The sequence below is a fragment of the Panthera onca genome, chromosome D1 (genome assembly GCF_046562875.1).
Source record: "Panthera onca isolate mPanOnc1 chromosome D1, mPanOnc1 haplotype 2, whole genome shotgun sequence".
In the NCBI taxonomy this organism is placed as follows: Eukaryota; Metazoa; Chordata; class Mammalia; order Carnivora; family Felidae; genus Panthera; species Panthera onca.
Window position 1 is genome coordinate 49,942,376 of NC_138348.1, and position 14,419 is coordinate 49,956,794.

The 14,419-nt window shown below is 47.5% G+C and overlaps 1 protein-coding gene across 6 annotated transcripts in view; it reads left to right on the plus strand.

Moving 5' to 3' along the window:
* The window catches only part of STK33 (serine/threonine kinase 33), a 175,423-nt gene that overhangs the window by 160,188 nt on the left and 816 nt on the right, over positions 1-14,419 (plus strand). For 4 of the 6 annotated variants that reach the window (XM_078433185.2, XM_078433183.2, XM_078433184.2 and 1 more), the window contains one exon: positions 3,889-4,724. In XM_078433185.2, coding sequence (XP_078289311.1) covers positions 3,889-4,101 — 213 coding nt within the window. In that variant the 3' untranslated portion in view covers positions 4,102-4,724. Of the gene's footprint in view, positions 1-3,888; positions 4,725-10,014; positions 10,933-14,419 lie in introns of those variants that run through there. The other 2 variants (XM_078433187.2, XM_078433186.2) reach the window with 2 other exon arrangements.

The following is a 14,419-nucleotide window of genomic DNA, read 5'->3' on the forward strand; positions in this document are numbered from 1 at the left end:
AGTAATTCCTATAGCCTTGGTAATTTCACTTTTCATTTTTCTGTCACGTTACTCACAAAACTGTAAAATTGCATCAGTGACAGCATAGATCCCTAAGGAATCCCCTCAACTGTGAGAGAAGAAAAAGAGAAACCTAAAATTTAGATAACCTATAACCTACAAAGGAAATCCCTGAAACATTAAGATTTGTTTATATTCCTAGAGAAAAGCCTGGAAGCTGGAATTTGCCTTGGCCATTTGTGTTCAAGGAAGTGAGTGGCTTGGCTCTTGGTGAAGAAAGCTACGGCTCAGTCTAAAGGACATCATGAGAGCCGGCCTGCATCCATGTCTTGTTAGCATCAGAGCACAGTTTCAAATATCGGAGGTGATATTTAAGAGGGGAGACTCAGAGGCTTCAGGAAAGCTCTTACAATTCTGATTCCTAAACAATGGCATTCTAAACTTAATGCAACTGCAAATTAGCAGGGAAATGGTAAAGTGTGCACATGCGCGCGCGCACACACACACACACACACACACACACCGTTTTACAAGGTGCACACATATACACAGAAGCTTCTAAGCATTTACAATAAACATCTGTATAAAGGTGAGTAAATTTGCATTGATATTACCAAGGAGTAAAGGAACAAGTATTGAGATTTGTTTCAGTGCAGCCAGTTTTGGGCCAACTTGGAGTTAAAGAAAACATGGTTGACTATATTAGTTTTAACATGTATTAAATACCAAATTGAAAAGGAAATAAGAAAACAGGCACTTATATGTTGCCGGTAAGAATATAAGTTGGTACAGAGGCACTGGAAAGCAATATGGCGATACCTTTCAAAATTACAAATCCATAGATGTTTTGACTCAGGAGTCCTGCTTCTAAAATGTATAGCCTGTAGATATACTTACACATGTACAAAATGGCACAAGTGCAATATTATTCACAGAAGCATTATTTGTACTAGGAAAAGTTTGGAAACGACCTGAATGTCCATTGTGAAGGGGCTGGCTAAATAAATATTCAAACAAGAGAATACTGCAGAGCCAAAAAGAAGAATGAGAACTCTTTACATATGGACGTGGAAGGATCCTCAAAATAATCATTAGTTGAAAAAAAATCAAGGTGTGAAAGAACACTTACAGTGGGCTACCATTTGGGTAAAAACAGGGAGAAGAAAGCATGTCAATATATGGATTAGATGGAACCATATGAAATTGCCATTATTAGGCTGTTTTGGCCTGCAGAAATGACTACCAATTCAATCTGGTTCCACGTAATATTTGCTTGAAGAGATGCATGAACTCTCTGGAAGCATACACTGTAAATTGATAATATTGGTGTCCCTGATGTGGGGCAGAGCAGAGTCAACTAGGGGGCAGGGAGAAGATTTTTAACACTGTGACTATTAAATCATGGGGTTGTACCACCTATTTTAAAAATACATCACTAAAATTAGATATAAATAAATAAAATAATGAATTAGATATAAATAAATAAAATAATGAAAGAAATGAAATAAATAAAATAATGAAATGTTGCTGAGGAATATTTTCTCATCTTGCTCTAGAATGAAACAGAAACACCATATTTCTGCACTAAAGCAAGCAAACATTCTGGTTTAGTTTTCTCTTTCTTTCCCCTTTGCCAGAAAATTCTGAGGATAATCTTAAGTTACCTTATCCAAGAAGAAAACACCAGAGCCTCTAATGCGTTTGGAAAAAAGAAAAAATCATCTACATCACTAAACCTGCCCACAGAGACTGTCTCTGAGTATTTCTTTCTGGTGACTGCAACTTCTGAGTCTACTTTAATGACTCAAGTCCATTAACAAATGGAACCATGAAGAAGAATGGAAGTGTTGAGCTGCAAATGAATATAAATACATTAAAAAGAAAAAGACTGAATCCGTGTTCCTATTCTGTAGAACAGTAGTTGTGGTGGATGTGTTCAAAGACATTTCCTCAACTACTTGGATGATCACTCAAAAGGTGGAAAATCAAAAGAGTGAAGGTTACACTTAGATTCACCTTTTAATAGGATTAAACTTTCATGAATTGAAATTTCCAAGATAGGTTTCCTGTCTTTGGGATCAGTGCTATTCTAAACAACGCAGCTTCTCTCCGGCCGGTTACTGGAGCATTAGGGGAGTTCACCCTCACCGTATTGCTGAACATGGGAATTTTCAGTGAGAGGGTACAATCTATGTTACGGAATGCTGATGCATTTTCAGTATTTTCTATTTTGTGAAAGAATACACAGAGAAGCAATGTAGACATTTTCGTGGGTGAAACAAATCTATAGAGAAAAGGACTTTTTTACATTTCTAAATTTATACAAATTAATTTTTTTCAATGTACAAAATTACCAGCTCAAGAATTAACAGACATGGTTAGGAAGTCCTACATGAGTGATGTTTTGAAGAGACACATATTTAAGGCCTGTCTGCAATAAGCAAATGTCAGGTAAATGTTCTCTTTCTTTAAATACAGGTACCAAAAATCATAAATGACCCGAAGTTCTGCTGCTGCCCTGGGAGGTCACTTATTCATTGAACAAATATATATTAAGTGCCTACTACCGGGCATAAAACATGGCCATTTGTATCACAAGGGCCTGAGTGATCAAAGAAACACCAGGTTTATTTGTACAGTGTTACATGTAGTCTTTTCAGATTCTCTGAAAATTGTTAACCTGATTATTGATCCAGATGTAGAGTAACTTTGCATTTGCCAGAGCGTTAAACTTACAAGCCCTTCCCAGACCATTTTGTGTCTGTGAGGCCTGCTGTATCTATTCTCCCCTGTCTCATCCCCCACCTTGCTTGTGTCCCCTTCTCCTAATACGTTCTCTGCTCTTTTAGAACTCTGTGCTCAGCTTCATTTCATGAGGAGTGCTCACTTCTTTTTTGTTGTCATTGTTAAGTTTATTTATTTATTTATTTATTTAGAGAATGCAAGTGGGGGAGGGGCAGAGAGGAAGAGAGTGAGAATCCCAAGCAGGCTGTGCACTGTCCGGGCAGAGACTGATGCGGGGCTCCACATGGAGTTCAAACTCAAGAACATTAAGATCATGACCTGGGCCAAAGTCAGAAGCTTAACCGACTGAGCCACCATGGCGCCCAGAGAAGTGATTACTTATAAAATGGCTCTAAGGTTAAAATGGACTCTGCTTCCCTCATGACAGCAGAATCAGAGACTGTTTCCTTGGCAGTGGGGTGAGGTGACCTGAGGAAACACAATTGCCTATTGAGACCCCTTTTGTTTTGTGCCTTGAAGAAGTACTTTCATGGCCTCTATCTCGGTGCATTCTCATAATAAACCCATGTAGTAAACGTGCAAATACGTTTTCCCCATTTACCCGTGAGGCATCGAGACTCCAAGAGGTCCGTGGACCTGCCCACGTGGTGTGACCGGGATTTGAAGCCAGGCTCCGGAGTGAGCACAGAGAATGGCGAGAGCGTGAGGAGTGGGCCATATGCAGCGACTGTCCCCAGGTCAGGAGGCGTAGCTGTGCTGTGCTGTGCCTGTCAGGTCAACCGTACACATGCCAGGGCCGGCCTGGAATTCTGTAAAGATGAAATGAGTGTGGTTATGTCCTGGCCAGCTTCCCTATGCAAATGTTGCCAGATGTTTACTTTTGTTTTGCATGGCAGAGGATCTGAAATTGTGCCTGTAGTTTGCACTACACCAAACCCTAAACAGTTCTGTTTTCCTGAAAGTGCTAAAGGAACTTACTTGGGCATTTAATAACAGCCCTACAACGGGATTAGTTTCTATCTCCCCTCTGGAGAGTGCTCCGCCTTGCAAATCCTGGGCAACTTTGTAGTCCCTTGCTTCTTTGAATTGATAGATATTGCCTCGTGTCTGAAAAGTAATCCAGGCCTTTCCCTTTATTTCCAGTCCACTGCTTATGCAAAGAAATTTCCTGTGGCCAGTAAGAAGGAAAACGCAGACAACTCGGACTCGAAGCATGCAAGTTCTGCAGGTAGCAGAAACTTCCCAGCCGGACTCAAGGGAGAACCAGAGAAATCCCCCATGACGTCAAGCCAAGGACCGGCAACCAAATACATTGCTAAATCCAATGCCGTGCCTAGAACCAAAAAGAAACTCTAAGGTTCCCTTCACAGGTGAATAGTACAAACACGGAGCTGCTCTTTCTAGCGCTAAAGTGAGGAGACGGGAGGGAGAAAGGACAGGACTATGTCGAGCTTTTAGTCTTTTAGCCCCGCTGAGCCCTGCCATGTGTTTGCACCAGTTTAACCTCGGAGCTGGGGATCTTCAAGGCAGCCTAGTGTTAAGAACAGCCACCAACAGGCTTGATGGCGAGCTGTGGCTGCAGTTAACTCGAGGTTTTTGAGAGTTGTTTAGAGGAGCACGCGTCCTCAAAGCAAGGTGGTGGGCATACTTGCTCAGTTTTACTTCACATTCTTGTATTTGGGCACAATTATTTGTAGGAGAAAATGAGAGCCAAATATGGTGATGGAGGTCCCAAATAATTATGTGCACTTTGCACTAGGAGATTTTGTTAGGAAATTACTAATAAACTTGCCATAGGCATAACAGCAGAAGTGCTTCAGCCATTCACATGTGTTCTTGTGATTTTAGGTTGGTGTAGATTATTTAAGACAACTTATTTTAAATGTAGAAGAATAGGAGATTTTTGTAACTGCTTGCCATTAAGTTGCTGCTAAATTCCCAATATATTGATTGAATCAATAAAAGACAGATGTCACCCATGAACGTTAATTTTTATGTTAATGAGAGGTGGATATAAAAGGTCCTCTAAGCCCTTATGCAAATTATGAGTTTGGCCTGCTTCTGCAAAGGTAGGCACATATCTTTGGGGAAAGTCACGAAGTGGATACAGGGGAAAATACATCATTACTCTTGGTGTTACAAGTATCTCCTTTCCACCCCAGGGAAATTGTTTTGTCTTTCGAGGTCAAACTGGGTGAGTAGATGCTTTGCTTGGCCTTCCAAACAAATTCTAAGGAAACAATCTGTGTTTGCTTTTACTTGTATAAAGTAATACTCTAGTTTCACTCCACCTCTCCCGATGGGATTGTCTTAGACCTCCAAAATGAGCCTGCTGAGCATGTACTTAGTTGCATATAAATCCACTCAGTGGCTAATGGTAATAGAAGTACTTCTTGTGATTAATTTGGAAGACACTGTTGTACTTCCGAGTGGGTCAAAGGTAGCACTAACATGCGTTGTCCCTGGCTAGCTCTGTCAGGACCTTCTTAGTACCTACAGTGTGCTTCCCCTGAGGGAATCTGCCAGCTAAAGTGGACCTGGTTTAAATTGTCTAGACTTTATTTTAGAACTGGAGTTGGCATAGCTTCTTCAAGGTCTTTCTCCCTTACTATTACTTCCAGTCCTATCAGGAGTCCAGAAACCATCTCCTGAGATGTAAGCCTCCTCTCAGGATGTAGTGAGCCAATCTTTGAGGAGTATGTCCTGTTTGCCTGCTGAGAAGCCCGGCCTCAGATTTCCCTTCCTCGGTGGTGCTCTTAAAGGCAGGGGTAATAGCAGCCTGCTGATCTCCTTGCAGAAAAGCCAGCTGAGACGGTGGCTTAGATTCTGTCCATCCCCTAAGGCTGAAAATGGAATATTCCCTGTATCTAAAATGCTTTTACTTCCATAGTGATACAGTCTTTTGTATCACATATTAGAGAATTCTGATGTTAAATTTAATATTATCCAAATTTCTGTCCACATTGCTCTTCAGCCTTAAATTAGTAATTCTACTCAGTAAGCTTGACCAAAGGTCCAGAACTAAGCATTCAGTGAAAGGTGAAGTCATTTAATAGCTTTTATTGTGTTTGCACCTTTGCCCTCCCCAGCCCCACGCCAGGTTGACTGTCCTTCCCACCGTAAAAATCATTCTATCAGCTTTCATCTGTCTAGGCCTTCGTTTTATTTATGTAGAATCATTTTGATAGAAGCCGAGCTCACTCTTTCTAAGGGGAATTTTCACATTATTTGTATTTGTTATTTATTTGTGTGTAACCCCTGGACCAGGCCAGGTCTGAGCTTTTTGCCCCAACGACTGTACCTCTTTACTATCTGAGACTTGCTCTCTTCATTTGCTTTCATGGCTGTGGAAAAAAAGTAGCTCTTCTGTTTTAGAATGGTTTTCGGTGACCGAGAGGCCAGCTCCAAGGCACTGGTAACCATCACTCTGACACCTCGTATGCACTGCATGGAGAGATGGGCTTGCAGGACCCAGAGGGACACCAGGACAGTACAGAGCAGGCGTAATTGCCAAGGCATGCACATGCTGATTACGCTCCAACTTGAATAACAGACAAGTCGAGGCAGGAGATAAAATTGATAAATGCAGGCTTGGGGCTGAGGAGAGGTTCAGCTGAGGAGAACAGAAGATGCTATCGAAAAGGGCTTAAATCAGAGGAGAAAGAGAGATGGGTTGGGGGGAAGGGAGCAGAAAGAAGACAAAGTATAATGACTAAAGAAGAGTGGATGACAACACGTGTTTCTGCCAAACTTGGAACAGGAGTCAGAGGAGGGAAGCGCTGCAGAGTCCTGGCTCCAGGCCTGTCTGAGGTAAGCGTCGCCCTCCCTGGCCTGTGCCCGGGCACACCCGGATGAAGACTCAGGCTGCAGAATCGAAGACCGGGGAAACAGAGGCTGAGGGAGGATGCGATGTAGGCCACAGAAAAGCCCTTACCCTCTGAGAGTAGGAATGTTCTGTGGTATTGGGAGGGGAAAGAAGAAGAAGAAAAAACCCCAAAACATTTTGTGCTTATCACTGAAATGCTTTGTTTAAATAATTCTATTTGACTCAAAATGTAAGTTCCAGGTTAGACACATCAAAAGCAGCCAGTCTTGAAAATGAAGCTTTTTAAATTCCAGCCCTGCTGTTGGAATAGAGAGAATAAAGGCTTTGTTCAAACATGCATTCCCAGCAGTAAGCAGAGCTTTGAAATTGGCCACGGAGGTTGTGTCCTATAATGGTTGCACTTGGCTGGAGACCAAGAAGCTGTGGCCTCTGGGAAACGACCCTGAGCTGGCTGTTTTCCATGTGCCCCTCCAGAGCCACTCTGCCCTGCTCTGCCCTCTCCACTCCGAGAGACTGATCTTTAGGGACTGCATGAACAGTCTCCCTGGGCCTCTGGATATATTGGGCTTCTGTCAGTGGGAGTCACCAATAGGACATTGGCTAGGAAAGCCGAGGGCCAGTCATCGATTCCCCCACGGCCTTCCATACTGGGCTGCTGGGAAGTCACCGTATTCTCATTCTGCAGGCCTCAGCACCTGCTGGCAGCCCCTCCAGGCCAAGACCAGGGGCTATTGCCCTGGGTACTGTGTCTTCCTTTGTGGGTTTCCCTAACTCTCTCAGTACCTTTATAAATAGTCTCTTTGTTGAACTCGCACCTACCCCATTTGAGTGCACCATCTGTCTCTTCCTGGGACCCAGAGTGATCTGGACCCTTTCTTGTCAGTTCTGCATTGTTCTTTGACCTGGGGCAGTTTTGTCTGTGGTTGCTGACCTCCTACTGAATAGCAGTAAAGTGAAGAGCAAAAAGCCTAAATGAGTTCTTCCTGAAGCAAACTGGTGCACCTGGGTGGTCACTAGCTAGGGTTGAGGGAGGCGATGGCAGAGGAAATTTCCCAGAGTTGGACCTAGCCAGAGCAAAATACATCGAGCATTACCCAACTGGATCTGAAATTGTCTGGACCCTGAAGGTTCACATTTAGGTCTTACATTCCAGTCGCGGCTTTTGGAGCCTAAAGAACCTGTGGGATGCCTGGGTGGCTCAGTCGGTTAAGCGTCCGACTCTTGGTTTTGGCTCAGGCCATGATCTCACTGTTTGCGAGTTCAAGCCCTGCCTTCGGCTCTGTGCTGGCACATGGAGGCTGCTTGGGATTCTCTCTCTCCCTCTCTCTCTTTCTGCCCCTCCCCAACTCATGTTCTCTCATTCTTTCAAAATAAAAAAAAGAAAAAGAAAAAGAAAAACATTCTTTGAAAAGCAAGCAAGCAAGCAAGCAATCAACACTTGTAACAGCCAAGAGTTCCCCTAGCCTGGGACACTGTCTCCCGGCTGGACTGGAGGGCCTGGCAGAGGCTTCCGCTGGGGAGCCTATGGTGGCCAGGAAGCACAGGCAGCCTGCAGACAAGCCTTCTCCCCGGGCCGTGTGTTTCATCTCTGCAAGTGCTAACATCGCTTTACAAAGCATTTTCAAGTAACATTTTCCCTCTTCAAAGACCTCACATAGTTCAGCTTTACTCTTCAGGACCCTGTATTTTTCTGAGGGAGCTGGCTTAGAATTGGTTTTGATTTCTGTGCACTGCATTGTTATCACTTAATTCCCATTGGTGAGCCAATCTTCTTTGCTTTTGTTCTTCAAAGGAAGGCCACGTTCAGTGTCTGTCTGACATTTTTGTGGCTTCCTTCCTCAGTTGCTGGTATAATCAGCTCCACTCGGTTCCCTGTGTGGCAGGTCTTCAGTTTCCCTAAGTTATCCGGAGCAGCCCTCAGCAGAGCGGTAGGGACTGCTACTACCGGCCCAGTGGCCTCACCTCAAGCAGCAGGGCACTCGTGACGGTGGGACAAGAGGAAGACATTGCGGTGTCACCGCCGGCTAGCTCAGGGGCAGCCCTGTTGCCTGGTGCCATCCCAGATGTCTTAGGTGGACCCGGTGAACCCAGGGTGAAGACCTCAGAGGGCTTCATCCCCGAAACGTGCAACTGTTCCTGGCCTGGCCCAGAGGACAGGGCCACCACGCAGGGCAGCCCCACCCCCCTCTCCTGAGGGATTCTGGAGCACCTTCAGATCATTCCTATCTTTGGCGCTGAGACAGAGATTACACACAGTTCGCCACACTTGGGGGACTGGGACACAAGTCTTTGACTCTCTCACCCGGGACAGCCTCTGCGGACAAGATCCTGACACCAAGCTGTCATTTCGAAGAGGTTTTCCTCATCAGCACAGGAAGTGATCTCCATCCCCGGGCGGTTGCAAGGTCCCAGAGTCAGCATTTCCAGTGCAACCCGAGGGCAGGGCAGGTGGAAGACGGCCAACGGGCACCTTCCCTGGATCCTGAGGAAGAAGCCCTCGTGTGGAGGTGGCAACCAGTATTTCCTGGTGCAGGCATTGGTTTACATGCAGTACTAGAAATCAAAGTCCTCTTGTAAGGTGGACTTTGAGCCATATTAGTGGAAGGGATCTTGTCTTTTGACAAAAGCCCATGTTCAGGGTAATGATGTAAAAATAACAGCAACATTCACAGAGCACTGATCATGTGCCCGACACTCTGCTAAGCACACATGTTCTTTTCATTCTTATAGCAACCTAGGACGCTGGTACTGTTATCTCTACAGAGGAGTAAATTAAGGCACAGAAAGGTTAAGAAACTTGTCCAAGGTCACACAGCTGAGGAGTAGCAGAACAGAGATTTGAACCCAGCCAGCGGGGTTAAGTATGTCACTGTTGCACTACTTGCCTCTCGAGGTATTTATAGTTTAGGCCGTGGCTGCTGTAAGGTTTGAGCTCATGGTTTGGAAAGATCAGGGGCTCATGAACACCGCCAGCTCCCAGCAACAGCCTGGCGCAGTCATTCTGGCAACTTTGGGTCTCAGAGTGGAGGAGGGTTATTTTGCATGTTGACGAGTTTGAGTGAGGTGCAACCACACCATAGCAGGGTAAGCTGCATTCTGAAGGACTCCACGTGACGAAAATGAATTCTAAAGGTCTAAGTGCTTTGGTCATTGTCAGGAGCAATCTTTGGAAACCTTTGAACGTGTTTTTGAGCAAAGAGAGGAAAGAGGCCCTGTGGCTGCCGCAGGTATTCCCCTGGATGGCCCTGTGTGCAGACACGACAGACATGCTCGCCGGGGCCGAGAGCTGTGACTCCTACGGCATTGTACATGTGTGGGGCGAGGAGTCCCCGTCACAGTTCCGTTCCCCGCACGGCTCTATCAGGTGGCGGGCGCGGCTGTGTGACTGCAAACACGGGCCCAGGTCAGCTTTTAGCTCGAATACTTTTCCTTACTGCTTTCAGCTTCTGTTTTCCTCGTCACACCGACCGACAGCGCCCGGATCAAGGAGCACAGACTGTCTCCAGAGGTTCGAAGCCCCTGTCCGGTGCAGGACGAGGGAGACCCCTGCTCTGGAAGGAAGCCCAGCAGCCAAGGATGGCGCTTCCTGACCCGGCTGCCATCTCTCAGTCTGCTGCCTGCCGCTCGGGCCCAGGAGAGAGGCGGTACTTATCCTGGGTGCTGCTCTGGAGCTTTGGAAGAAAGGCTACTAGTGGGAAAGCCCCCAAAGCCCACAGACGTGGGTGATTTTTCACAAGAGTGTCTTCCCTCCAGATGAGTTCCCTGGTTGTGGCCTGACCCCCTTCCCCCAGTCAGTGTGAACTTAGTCACGGGACCTTGGAGCCTCAGCCACTGGGGCGTCGTCCTGGCCCCATCCCCTGAAGTGGAATCTTGGCAGGACGTCTTGCGTCCGGTGCACTTTTCTTGCCTGCAGGGCAACAACAGTCCGGCCACGCTGATGTTTCCTTTTGCCTCCAGATGACCAGCACCACATTCTGCCACGAGTACCGGGAGCTGCACAAAGAATGTCCCCTAAGTAGAATCAGATTGAGAGACTCAGTTGTTCATTCAAAAAATATTTACTGACCATCTGCTATTGCCGGGCACAGTGATAGGCAATGGGCATAAGATGAGGTAAGAGAGAGTCAAGGTCATTGCCCTTGAGGAGGTTGCAGTCTTGGTGCGGGGCAGATGTTGGAGATCTCTACAAATATGTAAAATACCTATGTACTGTGATGAGCACAAGGTAGGAAGTAAAGAGTGCCATAATAGAGAACGACAGGATAGGAGCCTTTCTAAAGAAGCTTGAAGGCTAAAGGGAGGAATGCTCTAGGCAGAGGGGCCTGGGACAGAGCTGGGTGGACTCCAGGACCTCGACCAAAAGCCAGGATGGTGGTGGGGGGTGGGGGGGGTGGTGCGGAGGGGCTGGGGCCAGGCCCTGCAGGCCTTGGGGGCCACAGGAAGGAATCCATTTATTCTAAACACAACAGGGAACCACTAACAGGTTTCCAGCTGGGGAATGACCTCTGATTAAAGGTTCACTCTGTCTTCTATTGAACAAATGCAGGTGGAGCAGAAAGAGAAACAGGGAGATCGGTCAGGGGTCATTGGGCAAGAGGGCAACAGAGAAGATGGAGAGAAGTGGGTGGATAGGAAATATGGTTTGGAGATAGATTGATAGGATCCCGTGAGGGATTAGATGTGTAGAGTGAAGAAAAGAGTGGGTGGGGACCAAGAGGGACTTTTGGCTTCAACAGTAAGCGGCTTGATAGAGGTTTCACTCACCGAGTTGGGGGTTGGCAGTGAGATGAAGGGCTCCTCCAAGTCATCCTAAGTTGAAGCGCTATCAGACCTTGAAGTGGAGATGGCCGCTTGAGAGAGACTTAAAGGCCGGAGTGTGTCACCATGGCTGGAGGGGGAAGGATGTGGAGAGAGACCCAGAGTTAACAGGGAGTTGTTCATGAGGGCTTCTGGACACTAGGCAGGGTTCGGGGACCCAGGCATCAAGGCACCATCTTGGGCACACTCCCACCCAGGGACTGGGCATGGCTGTACTTGGTTGGGCAAGAACAAGTGTGAGGATGGCATGATGACATGAAGTGCCATTTGGAGAAGTGTCCCTAGGAGATGTGGCCAAACCTCCTTATGGCCGATTCATCGAATCTGAGTGGTGACAGGTACCAGGTCCTCTCTGGCTCAGAATTCCATCGATTCCCTTCAGCATAAATCAGAAAATGGCCGACCAGATACTTTCCCGAAGCCCAAGTTTGCAGAATCGTGGGCCATCTGCACTGCCCAAATCCCCCAGGGCAGGAACTCCCCCACTCCCAGCCTCTGATGAAATGCTCCCTGGGATGGGGGACTGCTAGAAAAGTCTTCGTATTAACTAACACCTGCTCCTCACTGGCCCCTCTGGAAACTATTTAAAGTCTACTCCTTGGGCCCCATAATGGCCCCTTGAGAGTTGGAGGTGACGCCCACAGCCCTCTGAACCTTCTCTAGTGTTCTCTTAGACCCCTGCTCAGGTGGCATGTTTCTTGGGCCTTTGTTCTAGTTCATCTGGGTCTTTTCCCAAAATGAACCTTTTTCCAAAATGAACATGTGGCCTGCCGCCCCTAGGCCTCTTGACACTGGTCCCTATCACTGGGGCCCATCGTGTTCCCCTTAGCAAGAATTGGTGGACAGTCTGGCTTGACTTTACTAGCACAGCCTTTACTGATGATGCGACCCTGAAGCACATTTATTTTCCTATCGCTGTCCTTGTGGCAGACTCTCAGTGACCACAAAAGAGCCCTTTCCCAGTGTGATGCTAGGGGGAGTGGCAGAACGTGCCTGGGCTGGATCTGAGGCACGGAGCCCTAAGATCACCCAGGAAGACAGACTCATTTTTGTTTGGTGTCTGTCTCTCTAACTACCACTGAGATACAGAGAGGAGGGAAGGCACAAACTGAGTCACAGGCCTGTCCTGGACCCTCCAAACAGGATGAGCATGAGGTACCCTCTGTGTCTCGTAGCCTCCCCTGCCGCAGGGGCACATTAACATCTCTGCATATATTAAATGGCTCCGAGCCCTCCTTCGACGTTACTAGCAGGAATCTGAGTCTTTGTCAGAGGATTCCCTCCCCAAACCTCTCTAGAATTTCCAGGAGTGGTGACACGTGTCCTTGTTTACATGCTGCTCTTTGCCAGCCAGCAGAGGCTCAGGACACTTGAAACCAAAGTGTCACTTCTGATGTCCTTGCCTCTCACTTTTATCTCTAGATCTCCTGCTTCCCCAGCTTCTGCACAGCTCCTGGGGTGCCATGTGTCCAAACTGATGAGGGCTGGGCCCAAATCCCAGGTTCCACCCTGACATGGCAGAGCAGCCCAGGCCCTGGGTCCTGGCATGTCCCTTGCAGCAGGGTGCCCCTTACCCAGCCCCCAATGTGGACTCAGCTTTGTGCTGTGGGTGGATGTAGGTGGTGAGAGGATGCTAAGGTACATGTGACGTAGGATGTCGGGTGGGGGTGGGTGGGCTCCTGGGAAAGAGTGTCCTGTGCACTGGAGGAAATGCAGAGGGATTCAGGTGGGAGGGCCCTGGGTGGGTCTCTCGAACTTTTCCTGGCCCTACCCCCAGGTCTTGGGCTGCCCCAGGTAATCCTGACACACAACAGGTCTCCTTCCTCCCAGGGCCCCCAAGCAAGTAATGGGATTTGCAGGCAATTTTCGAATGTCAAGGAGCACAACGAAAAGAGCATATGAGCCTGTGATGAATGGCTCTGGCCACACTCATACCTAAAGTTTTTGGTTGACAAAATCTTTCAAAACACAGAGTCTGTAGAAGAAATTTTAAAAGGCATCTTTAGGAGTGCAAAGGGTAGGATGTAGTCCAACCCCTCACTGCACAGCAAGTCTCGGCAAGTGGACTTTTCTGGCCTGCTCGGTGCCCTCGGGACCAGAAGCCAGGAGGTGGATGCTGAGTGGTCTCTTGGGATCCTGCGCCCAGGTTGTCCCCTGTGGGGTGAACCTTCTGGATCCCACGTGGGGGCCAGGCAAGCACCGCTCCGTGACCTAGTCACCCATGGCTCCAGCAGTCCCCCCACCCAGGCAGCTCCCACTGCCCTTCTCTCTGGGGTCGCAGCAAGCACCTAACTATAAGCCAGGGTGAGGGCAAAGGTCAGGCAGGAGATCCTCAGTTGCCTGGATGTCTCAGAATACCCTTCATCCATCATGTGGGGGTCCCCATCCCTGCCTCTTGGGGATAAGAGACACTGAGATGTATTTTAATTGGACGGTATTTTCGGGGATTTGTTTAGGGCCAAGGTGAAGATTGAGGAGTCTGCAGGGCTCCCACATAGGCAATGAGAAGAACCGTGTCAACCCAAGACCGTGGGCCTGTTTATTGGTCATTCTTGGTTAACAAGGGCACGATCTCTAGCTCCTCGTTTTTGCCTTGGCTGTGACATAGTTGAAGGAAATGGAGAATTTTACAAGGTATCCAGAGGCACAGTCAGGTTACTGGTTTTGATGAATGGTCAGGTATGCAGGATATAGGACACCCAGAAGGAGAGCTCAGGTGCTGTTGGAAACAGCTTCAGATTCTGCCACGGAGGGCACTTTGCTGGGAACTTCAGGGATGGCAGGAGCCAAGTGTGGCAGCTGGAAGATGTGATCTCACTTATTTAAAAGAAATGCAAAATGAAAGCGTGCTGGGACAAGGCGTTATTTCAGATGTGCTTCTGCACTTCCAGAGATCCCAGCTGATGAAGAAAGCACCCAGGACAGACAGGAGGAAGGGGAGTTCTGAGAGCCCAACTCTGCCTCCAGCATTGTGCCATCTCTTGGGTCGGACTGAAGGTTCTAAATAACACCCCTCCCCCCAACACACAC